The 15,869-nt window shown below is 26.2% G+C and overlaps 1 protein-coding gene across 8 annotated transcripts in view; it reads left to right on the top strand.

Moving 5' to 3' along the window:
• LOC105833721 (extracellular serine/threonine protein CG31145) overlaps window positions 1–15,869 on the top strand; it is an 81,057-nt gene that overhangs the window by 59,476 nt on the left and 5,712 nt on the right. For 7 of the 8 annotated variants that reach the window (XM_036283512.1, XM_036283519.1, XM_036283517.1 and 4 more), the window contains 5 exons: window positions 517–641; window positions 2,999–3,077; window positions 11,818–11,910; window positions 12,857–13,161; window positions 13,525–13,798. In XM_036283512.1, coding sequence (XP_036139405.1) covers window positions 517–641; window positions 2,999–3,077; window positions 11,818–11,910; window positions 12,857–13,161; window positions 13,525–13,798 — 876 coding nt within the window. Of the gene's footprint in view, window positions 1–516; window positions 642–2,998; window positions 3,078–11,817; window positions 11,911–12,856; window positions 13,162–13,524; window positions 13,799–14,821; window positions 14,939–15,869 lie in introns of those variants that run through there. The other variant, XM_036283501.1, reaches the window with a different exon arrangement.

Consider the following 15,869-nt stretch of genomic DNA (forward strand, 5'->3'; position numbering starts at 1 on the left):
AGTTACAAACATTTAAAAAAATGATCTAATGTTATCAATAATATATTTATTATTTAAATTGTATAATTCGTAAAAAGATTATAACAATTTTATTTTTGCATTTGAAGAATTTTATTTTTAATGAATTTTATGTAGATAAGCTATGAATATATAAATTATATGCTTTTATTGCTTCAGGTATCTAAGAAAACAATGTTTTTTTATTATTATTAATAATATTAACGTATTATTAATTTTTGAGAAATAGGGAAGGGAGAGTCACTTTAAGAGATTTATCAATGATTTTTGTTTATTGTTAGAAAAATAGAAGTTGAGAGAATTTAAGTTTATGAATTTTATGGAAAAGCGTTATTTATTAAAAATTATTACATCATAATAAATATAGTTTTTGATGACACAATAAAATTTTAATATAAAATTTACAATAATAAGAATTTTTCAAAACTTTAAAAAACTTAATTATTACACTCTTAATATGTAAAATATATAATAATTTAGCAAATTTTTTAATTGCAGAATAAACAGTACGACCTTGGAAAAATTTCATCTACACATCTCGAGATTGGAGTTATACTCGAAAGACTCGAAGTACGTGGATCAATTGCTTCACGAGATGGCGACAAAGCCGATTCTTCATGTCGGTGAGTAAAATAATAAAATTATTAACTAATCAGAAATTCGTGATTTTTAAATATATATTTTATATAAGTTATTGGTTTATACATATATATGATATATTATAATATATGTATATATTTGAATGTACATACCCTTTCTTAAATCTTCGACCTTAACATATAGCTTTACAATATTATACATATTTATATGTTATAATGTAATATTTTTATATATTGAATTATACTAGATAATAATTGTATATCTATGTTATAATTTTGACAGTTATGGAATAACTTTGACGGAAAAATTTGTGTATAATAATAATGATATTAGGAATTTAAACAAAGAAAACAGAAAACCAAATATTTGATAAAGATAAATGTGGATAAAACACTCTCACCATAATAATTAAAATTTCGCTCCAATTCTGTCGATTGAGAATAAGAGAGACGTATTTAATTAACTGTAAAGAGGGAAAAAGTAATTATAGTCTAACTGTCTACAGTAACGATAGTTAAGGTAGTTATATTCCTTAACGAATCGTGAGAAATGATATTATTACATTTGAATTATAAAACACATTTCATTATAAGATTGTAAAGTCATGTGAAATAAAAATTTTTTGGAAAAAAATAAAACTTGTTTTACATAAAATATGCAACTTTCTTTTTATTTAACTTGTACTGATTAATTATACATTATTTTAATCATACATTCCTGATTACAAATTATTAATAACTGTGTTTAATTATATTTACTGCTTATTTTATTAATACATTGTTACAATATAGTGTTTTGTTAAAAAAAAACCTAGTTCTATTTTTCGCCCGATATATCGATCTCGCAGTCCCGACTGTTAATCTTGTGAATGTTGTATATTTAATTCAGGCCGCAGACGACGGACGCTTTATTATTTGACCGCGACGAATCATCGTTGTCCGACGAATTATTGACTCGCGTTACTTCTTGTAGTTTAAAGAAATATAAGAAATAAACGAATTACTTGATTTAATTATGTTTTATTAAATGTATCTTAATTACTCTATAATGTTACTATTAAGGGGATATTTTATTTTGCTGGGTTTGGGAAGCCTATCTTCAAACAATTTTTAAAGAAAAGTAAACAATTAAAATATAACTTTTATAGAAACGTTTATTAATTTTTTATAGATTATAATCTTTAAGGGAATGTTGGATACGTCTTTTTACTGACAAAAAATAGTAATTTTTGTATCGCAAAATCTTTTTATTTGTTTTACAGATTTGAAAATTCTTCTCTTTAATGAAAGTATATGCATTACTACCAGTCTGTGTTATGGAATTTGTAAAAAAAAACGAAAAAATGGTTAATTTGTGGTATTTTTAATTGAATGTGGTGTCTGCAGCTGTCACATAGTAACAATATTTGCTTAATATAAAAGATATACAGATTGTACTTACGAAATTCGAATTCATAGACTGGTAGACGACAGGAACAAACAATGTTAAGTTTCGAAAATTAGATTTTGATGCCTAATTGAGACAAAATCACACTATAAAAATTTACGTTATATACACGTAAGAAATCAATAAGTAGAGTAATATTTAAAAAATTTTATGTTTTTAGTATAAAGTTTAATTTATAGATTGACATTAATACGTGCATTTTAATTTTGGAAAAGAATTTATAAATCTATAAAAGAAATACATACAAAATCTTGTCAATGATGTGGACGAATGATTCTACAATATCAAACACAATCAAGTTTGAGAGGCACTCCAGCATTCCCTTAATTGGAATTTTAATAATACGATAAGTTGTAATTTATTAGTAGAGTCATGTAGAAAATTAATAAACTGGTCATATAGAAAGTTAATAAACTTTATAATATAATTAGATAAACATAAATGTAACTGTTAAACAATATACAGCATGCATGTAAATATGATTTTATGTTTATATTTATTCTTATTTTTATATTTATATTTATATATGTATATGTGTATTACGTAGCAATTACATTTGTGATATGCTGGTAGAATGTTTTTATTTGTAAGAATATTAATGATGTTAATATATTACAAATACGCATAATATTAAAAAATTTATTATATTATCATACGTTTATTTAAACTTGAAACTTTTATTTCAAATATTTGTTTTAAATAAGAATTTTGTAATTATATAAATATTATACGTATATATATGTATATAATAATAATAATTATTATTATTATACACATAGTGTCCTGTCAAAGTTATTTTATTATCTTACATTGTTATTACTTTAATGACTATATTTTTGTTTTATTTTAGACAATTTAATTATTATTAATTAAACCAAGTACACTTATAATCAAACCTAATCTAATTAAGATTTATTATTGATTTGTTATACAGTTCAAAAAGACGGTGGCACACAATTAAAACTGGTCATTGATTATGGTGATAGCATGCAAGCATTGTTTAAACCGATGCGGTAAGTGTACAGTGAATAAGCAATATATACTCTCTATATATTTTTTAACATTTTTGTTCCGTTGCTTTTACCTTAAAGTAATAAAGCGATATTTGAAGTCTTATCAGTTATGTAAATCAAACTTACATGAAAAATTATGTACAAAAGTAAACATATAAAAGAAAATATGAATATAAATTTATTATAAAATAAGATACATAGAATAGTAACTTTGCAGTGTTTCTGCAATATTGTTGAAATGTTGCAATGTTGTTAAAATATTATATTAACGCACATAAAACACATATCTACATGTATATACAAAAGCCCGTGTGCTTACGTAACGTAATGCGCATAGATAAATTTTCTATAAAATGTACATAACAGAGTAATATTTCAGAGTAACATTTCAAAGTAACATTTCAAAGTAATATTTTAGCAACATTGCTGGAATATTCTGTGCTATATGGGTGCTGCTATTAAATATATTTTTGTTACGTATGCGTTAAAAGTGCGCTGGTCCCTTTCGTGTCACTTTTTTATGCGTAAAGATACCGATTTCAGCACTTTAACATTATTGCACAATTTTTGTTCTCTAATAGACGACGAAAATTGTGGCGAAAACCATTTCAGCATGACTTTTTTAACACGTTTGGACATTTTTCATACCGTCACCTTCATTACCACATGATCTTCAGGGGCTAGAGCAAAAAAATGTTTTCTGTCACCAAGAGATAGCAAATAACGAGCAAATAATTCCTGTATTAATGATTTCTTATTTTCTCTAGTTTCTATACGGTTTTCCGTAGTGGCTAGATAGCTTAATATTAAGCTGTTTAGCCACTACAGAAACCGGTACATACGTAAATCAAATTAAAGGATCATTAATGTAGGAATTATTTGCTCATTATTTGCTATCTTTTGATAACAAAAAAAATTTTTTTGTTCCCGCCAAAAAAATATACAAGTTGTAATTTTTTTTGGACTGGAGCAAAAAAAATTTTTTTTTAGCAAAAAAATAGCAAATAATTAGCAAATAATTCCTATATAGAAATCGGTGTTTTATGATGATATGGCTCAGCCAGCTTAATATACCTCGTCGTTTCGTGACACGCATACAACTCTCGAAGAATTACTGACGCTTTCACGAATCTAACCTTGACTAATCTATCAATTTGTGAAGATCCAAGACACTCAAGAGACTACACTTTCACTATATTAAATTGTAATATTATAATAACCAATTTAATAATGATGATGTCAATAAGCATTTCCTTTTTCCCCAAATACTCTAAATAATTCTGTTGCGAAAAAAATATCTCAGCCAGGAATTGAACCTGGGACTTCCAGATTTATTTCGGTATGCAAGGGTGGAGCTGCTTTTCCCATTTGTGTGAGTGAACGCACTGTGCTAAAAAGGCTGACTTTCCTCTTGTTATACAATGTAGTATTATTTTTAACATATTGATCTATATTCTCTTATTGTCTTTATTTAATACACATGCCTAAGATATGCATTCTTTTAAACCATACCGGTGTTGCGAAAAAGTATTATCACCACATACCTCAGTGGTCGAAAAGACTAAAATATTTGCCTCGAAAAGTCGGGAGTTCTAGAGTAATCCCAGATTCGATCCCTGGCTGAGATATTATTTTTTTCGCAACAGAATTATTTAGAGCATTTAGGAGAATAGGAAAACATGTTATGCATTGTTAGCATTATTATTATTATTACTTTGATTTTTGTGATATTACAATTTAATATCGTAACATTACTATTTTTGTTTACGTGATAACTGTGTTTTAAAGACCAAACAATCTATTTTGTGCACAGTTCGATGAATTTTGAAAGGTTTTTGAAAGAAACTTTATAAAATTGTATAAAAGTATAATAAATATCAGCATGAAGATCCAGCCACGATCGAGTAAAGATTGTTCTCTATTAATTGTATTTTTACATATCGGTTTATTTATTTTTATTGTCTATATTAATTTTTTAATTTCTATTCTTTCTAATATAATAATTCTTTTTAATAGTGTTCAATTTATTTAGTTTGTAGATTTGTACGTATATACACGCACGTGTATTTATGTATGTATATTCTAATTAGCACCATTACAGCACAAATTAGGAACGATTGCGTGCAAATTACGAGCGAAAGGTCAGCTTCTACGACCCGCGTGAAAGATGGCGGTGAAACCACAGAATGTCGCAAAGTTCTTAGCGTATCGTGGGATCACAGGCAGACAGCGCGCAAAATTACTTGGGCAGTTTGTCGGTGCAATGGCGCCGCGGGATGTGGCCATGATATCATCCAAATTAATGCTAAAACATTACTCGAATCATCCTCTTAAATTCATACACGGATTATACGTAAATTTGCAAATTTATTTCTTTTTTTCTGAAATTACTCTGATCTAGTTTAAATAAATTTAAATTTAAATGGAGTGTTACTGCAAAAGATGAATTTTTATCCAACTATTAACTCAAGTTTATTATACTCTAAAAAGAATCTTATTGCATTAATTAGAAATTTGGTAGATTCAACTGGTACGTCTGCTAAAAAATAAAATAACGAATAAATGAATTAAAAATTTTGTAAGAATTATCGGATTACAGTCAAATCTATAAAACATTCTAAAATCTCGAGTTATAAAATCTCGAATCTTATTACGATAACCAGAAATTCTACTTAGTTTCACCAAACTCAACAAACATATATATCTTGTTGATATACTTAAGCCATTTTTTTTAGTGCACAGTTTTTGTTATTAATTAAAATTTTTGACAGATCTAAACAACTTATAATAATATTTTGTTTACATAAAAAATAATGTTAATTTAGTTCTGATACACTTTGTAACCTATAAAATAAAATAAAAATTTGAAAATCTTAAATTTGTGGATAAATTTTAGTAAGTATTGTTAAAGCAAAGAAAATATGAGTAGCATGCGTGCGCACGCAACACGCACACGCACAAAAGCATTTAGAAATAAACAGTCAACAATGAGAATATTTTATCAAATAAACAGAAAGCTAATATTCACGAATCAATTCGATTAAAGTTTTATATGTTTGTAACTTTTAATAAATATATTTATTAAAATTATATTTATTAAAAAATATTTTTAATTAAAATTATACATATCTTTTTGTATAAAATCTTTAATGTAAAGTTTTCTATAAGATTTTATTCAAAGTTTTAAATAATTTCTTTTTGTCAAAGAATAACAAAAAAGAGGGACAATATTATTTTATACTCACAGAATGTTTTCTACTCTTTTTGTACATTATTTTTCATGACAGAATCTCAGATCAATTTAAAGTTGATATTTTTTTAAATGAAAATATTGGGAAATTATCAACTTCTTAATTCTTAGCATCTTTGTAACTAAATTCTAAATTAGAAGTTTATTAAATTAAGTTTTATCTGAAATTAGCTAACAAATATAATTTTGCAGTTTATTTAGGTCATTAAAGTTTAATTTTGTGGTTTTCTAATCGCTTATAATGCTGTCTTGATATTTTTACTAAAAAAGAAATTATTTTTATTAAGGGAATTCTTTAAAGAATTGATCATTAAAAATAATGTTTAAAAAGATGAAATATTTTAATACATGTACAGGAATGGTTGATAATGGGTGAGTATAATTTTAAAGGTAAATTTAACACATAGAAAGAGAAACGTAAATCTTTATTATTTTCTATTTTATCTGACATTGTTCTTAAAATATAAACACTTTTGTGTTTAAATAAGTAATTTATGTTATTGAATTAGCGTAGCTTTTTTACAGCTGCAGCGGTAAAAAAGTTACAATTAAATGTAATTTAATGACTGGACTGCCTTACATTTGTACTGTTATTACATCAAATACAAATTATCACTAAATTATTGTATTATATTCATAAAATAGAAATCAAATGTATAATATAAATCTACTTTTATGAAAATATAAACACCAGAATAAAACCACAAGTTGTTAGATTATTATTTGTTACATAAATTTGTCAAAAACTATATTAATTTGTTTCTAATCTTTTTAATTTGGAACACATTCACAATAAAATATAATCTAGGAATATTGTACTTACATTTTTTATTTATATTTTATTTTTATTATTTTATTATTTTATATTCATAAGAAAAAATTAGAGAATTATTGAAATACAAAAAGAAAGGTCAGACAGAATAAATATTAATGTAAATTGTTTTCATTGTGCTTGTATGTTTTAATTACTTTTCCAGGTGTTCTGAAATATTCTGTGCATATTATAGCAATATTAAGAATTTTTTAAATAAAAATTACATATTATCTACATGTTTTGCTGATTTTTTGAAATGCCATAAATAATAAAGGCCTTGAAGGAATATTAGAAAATGAGAAAAATAAAAATTAGAATTTTAGAATCAGTTTTCTTAATAAATATTATATGAAACATAACGCACAATGAATATGAATGAGATGTAAGGCATAACAAGAGATACAATATAACTTATTATTTATTTGTAATATTTATTAAGGAAATTGATTCTAAAAGTCTAACTTTAAAATCCTATTCCTAATATTACTGCATTGTGTGTAGGGCCTAATTCAAAATGGTACAACGGATACAATAACCTCTCTTATTTAAACTTTTTTTTTACAAAGTTACACTGGATTGGATTACAATTGCAATTACATAAGTGATGTCCGAAGCACGCGCTTTGAGCCCTAAGGAGAACACTTTTAAACAGACAGTCCTCTTCATCTCTTTCTTCTCATTCTTCTACCATTTCTTTCTTTTCTTTTTATAACGATTTTCCAGCAAATGATATGACACACTCGCTATTGTTTTACATTTTCAGACACATGTTTTTTTGCATAAAACGCTATCGGTATATAATGACTTTTTTAAATTAAAATTTGATTGAAATTAATTCCATTTATTTTTATTTCATTAAAAAATTCTTTTAATTATTATATAAAAATATTAAGAGTAAAAAAGCAATAATTTACTATATAATAGTTTTTATATACTTTATTTTAACATATTTTGTTAAAAAATGTAAAATATCTATAATAAATTATCAATTTTTTAAGTTTAGATTTCTATTAACTCGTATTAATTTATTAATATCTTTATGTACAGGATACTATCTTTTATCTACAGAATAATAAGATGAGAAAAAAACATTGTTACTTTTGAAAAAAAAATTTACAATTTACAAAATGCAATAATGTATCTTTTCTGAAAAGCATCTACGTAATTTCTTTCCATCAATCGATTTGATTCATTATTATACGCGCGTAGAATAACAACAATTATTTTACAATCATTATATAATACATTTAAATTTTAGTAATTAATTTTTTGGGAAAATTGTTTTAGAAAGATGCATTAACGATAAATAATGAGACATCGACAATGCAATATTCTGAAAGGTCGTCAAAAATTTTTTCAGACAAATTCGATATTGTGCGATTTTTTCTCTCTCTCTCTCTCTCTCTCCCCCTCTCTTTTCTCTCCTCTTTTTTCTTTTTTCAGTTGTATCTCTATCTATCTCTCCTTCTTGGTGGTCCACACGAGACCAGAGCCCTTTAAACTTCCAGTGGGCCGAAGATTCTACGATAAGTGGTTGGTGCTCGCGCGGTTTAAACTCCGGTAATAAGTTTGCCAATAAGTTCCCTGGAAAGTTTGCGATTCCACGGCAGCGAGAATTTCGGCGAAACGGCGAACTAGCCGCAATAAACTCTTATTACTCGCTCGGACAAAATTTGCTCAATTTAGGAGAAGAACAAAAACATTTATGATATATTTGTTATCCATGATTATATTATATTTATTTATTTGTTTCACTTATGTGATAATATTGTTCAGGATATGAATAAAAAATATGGAGAAAAATACAATTCTTAAAGTACAACTTTATGAAAACCATTTTCTTTTACAGAATAACAGAGTTTATATTTTCAAAGTATTTTTGCAACATTTATAATATTCACAATTTGTAAAGTTTAATTTTTTAATAAAAATGAACATTAAATCAGATTGATTGGAATAGTGAAGTAAAGTTCTAACCAAACACAAATAAACTGCTATGTAACATATACAAGTACGTAAACACAATGACTTTACATCTATGTCATATGACAGTTATATTTGTGATTCGTTAACAGACTTTTTGCCGTCTAAGATCGCAATCGGAGATCATGAGATTTATGTTTTTCGCTTGTGCTTATTGTTTAACACACGCGCGCGCGTGCACACACACGCACACGCACACGCATACATATGCTCACTGCCCGCACGAAGATCACCACGTAAATATTTGATTGTGCTCAAGTTTGCGGAACTCCTGAAGCGCTACCTCCTCTCTCTCCCTCTCTCTCTGTCACTTTCTCTCTCTCTCTCTCTCTCTCTCTCTCTCTTACTTTTCTTCTTCCTTTCTTCCCATTTTTTCAGTTCTTTTCTTTCTGTCTTCTTTTGCGTTCTTTTTGAGAGAAAAAGGTTTTCAAGGGAAGCTTGGAGACCAATAAAATTCTGAGATTCTGCATTGTCCCTTTGCTGCACTTTCTAAGTGAATAACTTTAGTTTTTTTTTCGCCACACGTATGTCTGCGTCTTGACTACAGATTGCACAGTTTAGAATTTGTCAATCTATGATATAATAAAACATTTTGTTTGATCGAAATAATCAATATTGAAATAATCAATATTGCAACATATATATATATATATATATATATATATATATATATATATGTACTTATATATATATCTTACAATATTGATTATTCACTTTCAATATTATTACACTGTCCCACAAAATTTAACTTTTTTTTGTAATACGATTGCGAATGGTCATTTCCGACGTATTTTTGCGTGCCGAATACGAATTTGTTGTTAAAATTTGGCTATTACGTCATAATTTTGAGAAAAATGGCGTCAAAGAAGCTAAAAATGACGATTTTGAAGGTTTTCAAGACGTTATAATATCGGCATTAAATTCTTTTAACAAATTTGGTTAATATTTTTTGAAAATATCAACTTTTAGCTTTAGATTGCACTTTGGTTTGTTTTGATATGATTTTTCATTGTCGAGATATTTGAAGTTCTGTGCAGCTCAAATGTGAAACACACACACACACACACACACACACACACACACACACACACACACACACACACACACACACACACACACACACACACACACACACACACACACACACACACACACACACACACACACACACACACACACACACACACACACACAATACACATAAATACACGTACATGCACATGAGATCAGATCACATCGTTGATCTCGGGTAATGCCAAGTGCGGTTGTCTCTTTATAATCTTTCTGTCATTATATTTTATTATTTTGCATTATTTTTTTATTTATATAATCCTATTATATTATATGAATAGAAAAACATTTACTTTCCACATAATGCAGTATTAAGATAGAATAATGACTTTTGCATGTATTTTTCATGTATGAAAAAGAGCTGTAATCCAAATTATTATATTTCAAAAACGAAAAAACATTTTGTAATGACTCTGAAACCTCAAGTCCTTTTTGCCACTTAATTCTTTTAGACAGCAGGTCAGACAAGCAGACAAATTGTTGATTTTATAATTATGAACAAATGTTATTTTGTATTGACATAAACTCATGTATTTAGGATTAAAGTTGATGTTTAATCATAAGAACATTTGATATGTGAATAACATTTAAAATAAAAACTGCTATTTTTTTAAGTACAAATCTTGGTGTATAATAATATTAATTATTAAATTGATTTAATGGCTTTTAATAATGTTTAATATACTTTTATATATTTATATATATAAAATAATATTATTTTTACTTATTCAAATAAGGCATTGTTTATATAAAGTTTTGATAATATCCTTATTTATTCTATTATGCCGGAAAACATCAAATAATTATCAAATAACGATTAATAATGAGCATTTATAATAAGTGTTACATTAGGATACTAATATAAGCGTGCACGCTCACATATACCTTGTGTTCATGTATATGTATATGTATTGTTCAATTATATTAATTTATCCACTAAATGAATAATCATGGTATATAGAATGTAAATTATTAATAGAAATGAGGCATGTAATTAATAAAATAAGCAAAGAAATGTCATCAAATCTTTAAAACGAATAATTTAAAGAAAGATATGCAAGATTTTTTTAATAAAACAAGCATTACGTGCCTTATTTCTCCTCATCTTTTTATAAAAAATAATGAAATAGTTTTATATAAAATATATTTTACCAGTTTTGCAAATTATGTTATATGGAAATTAGAGGGCTATATTGAAGTCTGGTAAACACAGTAAATATAATTATTGTGTTATGCAATAAACAGAAGACGGTCACGAAGTCATGCGATAGATATCGATTTATTGATACGCGTAATTTGTCTTAATTCAGCAATCTAGCAGTTTCGAGAAAAACCGCAGTACTGCTCACGCGAATCCCTCTTAAAGACGTTTATAATTTTACGATTACGTAAACTAGCCATTTCAGGACTGCTGTATATTCTTTTAACTTTTGCAAAAATTATAATAATAAATAAAAATAAAATATAAGTAAAAAATAATTAGAGTACAGTTTATTTTAATTTTTACCACTGTTTATTTTTATAAAAAAAACTAGATTTTAATTTTTTAAATTTTAATTATATTTTTTATCTGTATAATATTCTCCTTGGTATAATAATAAATAGGTCATTTTTAATTGCAGATTTCCGCGAGAACAGCAAACTCTGCCAAACCATTTCTACTTCACAGATTTTGAGAGACATACTGCTGAGATTGCCTCTTTTCATTTAGATAGGTAATGTTATATTTAATTCTTTATCATGTATAAATATATGTGCAAAATAGATACATTTTTTACACGCACGCACGTATATTTAACTCGATCACATTAAATAGTTAAAGGTTAAAAAATAAAAATAAACAATCCTATCCTATCCTATCTAAAAAAATGCATGTAAAATCGATTGCTTGCATCTCTCGAAATTTATTGTTGTTGTTAAAAAATAAAAAGCTAAATAGCGTGCGCAAAGCACGCGTCTGTGTCTAGTTTATATAAAAAATAAATACGCGATTTATTAGAAATAAAAATACGTAAGTTATTTGTTAAATATGTGTATGTGTGCGTGTGTGTGCATTATATGTATATTTATATTAAAGTCGTTCCGCAATAAGAAAAATTTTTAGCAGTTTTATACTTGAAACTGCATTATGCTAATTGTAGTTAATTTTAGAAGTTAGCAATTTACTAATTGCACAAAATATATTAACAAATTAATATCTGCACATTTAATTTTAGAAGTTAGCAATTTACTAATTGCACAAAATATATTAACAAATTAATATCTGCACATTTAAACGATACAGAATTTTAAGAGCCTTGAAAATTATCGAATAACTTTAATAATTTGTTAGTACATTTTGTGCAATCACTAACAAATTAACTTCAATTTGCATTAAAAATTAATACACCTACATCTATATTTTTAATAGAAAAATTTTTTAATGATTGAAATAGGTTCAATTTTGGTTTATTTAATACTTAAAATGGACATTTTTTAGATGTCCATTTAAGTTTTTAATTATCTGAGCAGATTATTTATAGTAATTAATACAGAGAATGTTTAGTTTCTGAGAAATAGGAGAGTTGTACGATTCAATTTCACAAAAAACAAAAATTTTAATTTTAGAACTTTTATACGAATTTAACGTTCTAAATTTTTTTAAAAATGTCTTTCGAATAGGCTTTTAGGATTTCGTCGGGCAATGCCGGTAAGCGGTCGAACTCTTAATGTTACAACTGAAATTTACCAAATTGCCGATGGTGAGCTGCTTAAGACATTCTTTGTGAGTCCGGCTGGTAATTTATGCTTCCATGGCAAATGTAGTTACTACTGTGATACGGCACATGCTGTTTGCGGCAGTCCTGACACCCTCGAGGGTAGCTTCGCCGCCTTTCTACCAGATAAGACTTTCGCAGCTAGGAAAGCTTGGCGGCATCCTTGGCGCAGAAGTTATCATAAACGGAAGAAGGCTCAGTGGGAACATGGTGAGACATAATTATTTCTTTAGAAAATTATTGCATAATTGTAAGTAGTGTGCAGAATTTAAAAAAAGTACAGGATTTTCTCTATTTATCTTTATATCATTTTTATACAATAAAGTTATTACGTCCATATATTACACATAATCACATTTTTATATTCAACTCTTGTATTTAATTTTATCAACTTATGTAACTTTTTTATTTTAACATTATTCTTATTGTGTAATATTGATATTGATTATTTACTTTACAACACAAATTTGCATGATTATAATATCAACTAATATCAATAGATTCTGATATGATAAATATTATCTTTTATTTGTTATTTGCTATAAACTCTTGTTTTTTGCAAACTTCTTGCAGATTCTGATTACTGTTCTTTGGTAAGAGAAATTCCACCATACGATGAAGGTCGACGATTGCTCGATCTAATAGACATGGCGGTTTTCGACTTTTTAACGGGCAATATGGATCGTCATCATTACGAGACATTTAGAATTTTTGGAAACGATAGTTTTACGTTACATCTGGACCACGGAAGAGGTTTTGGAAAACCTTTCCATGATGAAACGTCTATTTTAGCACCACTCTTACAATGCTGCATCATTAGGCAGACTACTTTAAGTACTCTACTTCGGTGAGTACATAATTGGTTTACTGCAGTTATATATATATATATAATATTATATTAGACATAATATATATGATAATTAATAAATAATACTTAATTGAGCAGTTGTTTTGAATTTTCTAAAATAAATCGTTAAAAATTTTTATTATATAATTATATTTAATGTAACGTTAATAAGACATCATTTGACGTCATCTTACTTAAGATTATATATGGCAACAATGTAACTGTAAAATTTCAATATTATTTTAGCGCGCGCACGTACACACACACACACACACACACACACACACACACACACACACACACACACACACACACACACACACACACACACGTCTGCAAAATATATTTCTTGTACATTGCAAGATAATAATTGAAATATTTACGTAGATAATATTACGTGTACATATTATATGTATATATATACATATATATATATACATATATATATATATATATATATATATATATACACACAATAATTATGCATAATAAATATAAAAAGTAAAAAAATATGAAAGTAGTAGTTATTATGTTAAAATATTAACAAATTTGTTGGTTAGTATTTTTAATCCTGTAAGTACTACATTTATAATTACTTTATAAATTTTTAAAAACAATGAGATACTCATTATAACTACAATAATTATGGAATTTATTATTATAAAATATTGTGGTACAGCAATTGTACAATTTAATTTGCGAGGTGTTAAATATTTTGCGATTTCTCTAAACAACAAGACATCGATAAACAGAAACGAACGATTTGATTATAAGCGTTTTAATCTGTATCCCACTGTTAATCTCACACCTGACATTATTTATCGTTTTTTCGTTTCCGATACTTTGCGCATCCACGAAATCCGGACGGCCGGACATCGGATTTATCGCGTGGTCCGTGAAAACGCGAATCCGCATCAAAACAAGAATTCACGAGCGCGTCCCCAGCAATTCTGATAAAACGCAGCTCTCTGGATTGTGGAATCTGTCTTATCGTAAAGTTTTTCTTTTTTTTTCTTTTTTCAGACGGGATCGAATTTAGCAGCGCTAAACCTATTATTAACTGGTTTGAATTGCAAATCTTATCAATTGATGGATACTATTCATCGTACGATTCAAAAAATTTTTTTGATATAAACAAAATGATTTTTATTTCAATTTTTTATTAACATGCGTTATAGCGTTTGATTTTATTAAATATAATATATATATATATATATGTATACATAAAATATAATATAGAATTATATATAAAAGCTTTTTTTTTTATTATTTTACTTATATCTACATCTATATCTATATCTACATTAATTTTTTAGTCTGTAATATAATAAAATATGAGCCCTATAAATTATATGTTAAATCAAGACATTTCTAAATTTATATATATATATATATATATAATACTTTTTGTTAGGTTCCTTTCAAACAAAATGTATATGTATATATATATATATATATATATATATATATATATATATACGTAATAATTAACGACAGTTAATGCTATATTTAAATTTGAATTATGTTGAATATCATTTGGTACTTCAATTATATTAACAGATAATTAATTAATTAAATTTATTTTTTAACATTCTTTAACACAGGAAAAAGTGAAAGTAATGAATTTTTTAAATATCTCATATTTTAAAAGGTTTGTGGAGTATCTTTAATAACACTATTGATTAATAAAACCTATTTTAATAAAGATTATTAATACTTGCACCTTGTTTTTGGATAGTACTATGTAGTATTATATTAGTAATATAATTCTTTGGAATGACTCAGAAGGGATTGAATATTTATAAGAATGACATTCAGTAAAATGAATAATGTAAGAATTCAAGTAGATTAGCTAATTACTAAAATAAAACATATCTTTCATCTTTGACACAATTAGTTTTTTAATACAAAACTATTAGAAATAAAATTAAGTTTTTGGTCTACGTTTTTTAATTATACGTTATACTTAAAGAGTTATTTTAATGTATTTTTTAATACAAATTATTGTAATTATAAATTCTCGAATTACATAAATAATAACAATTATAATTATGTAATAACAGATAATTGA

Source organism: Monomorium pharaonis, chromosome 1, assembly GCF_013373865.1.
Source record: "Monomorium pharaonis isolate MP-MQ-018 chromosome 1, ASM1337386v2, whole genome shotgun sequence".
NCBI classification, from domain to species: domain Eukaryota; kingdom Metazoa; phylum Arthropoda; class Insecta; order Hymenoptera; family Formicidae; genus Monomorium; species Monomorium pharaonis.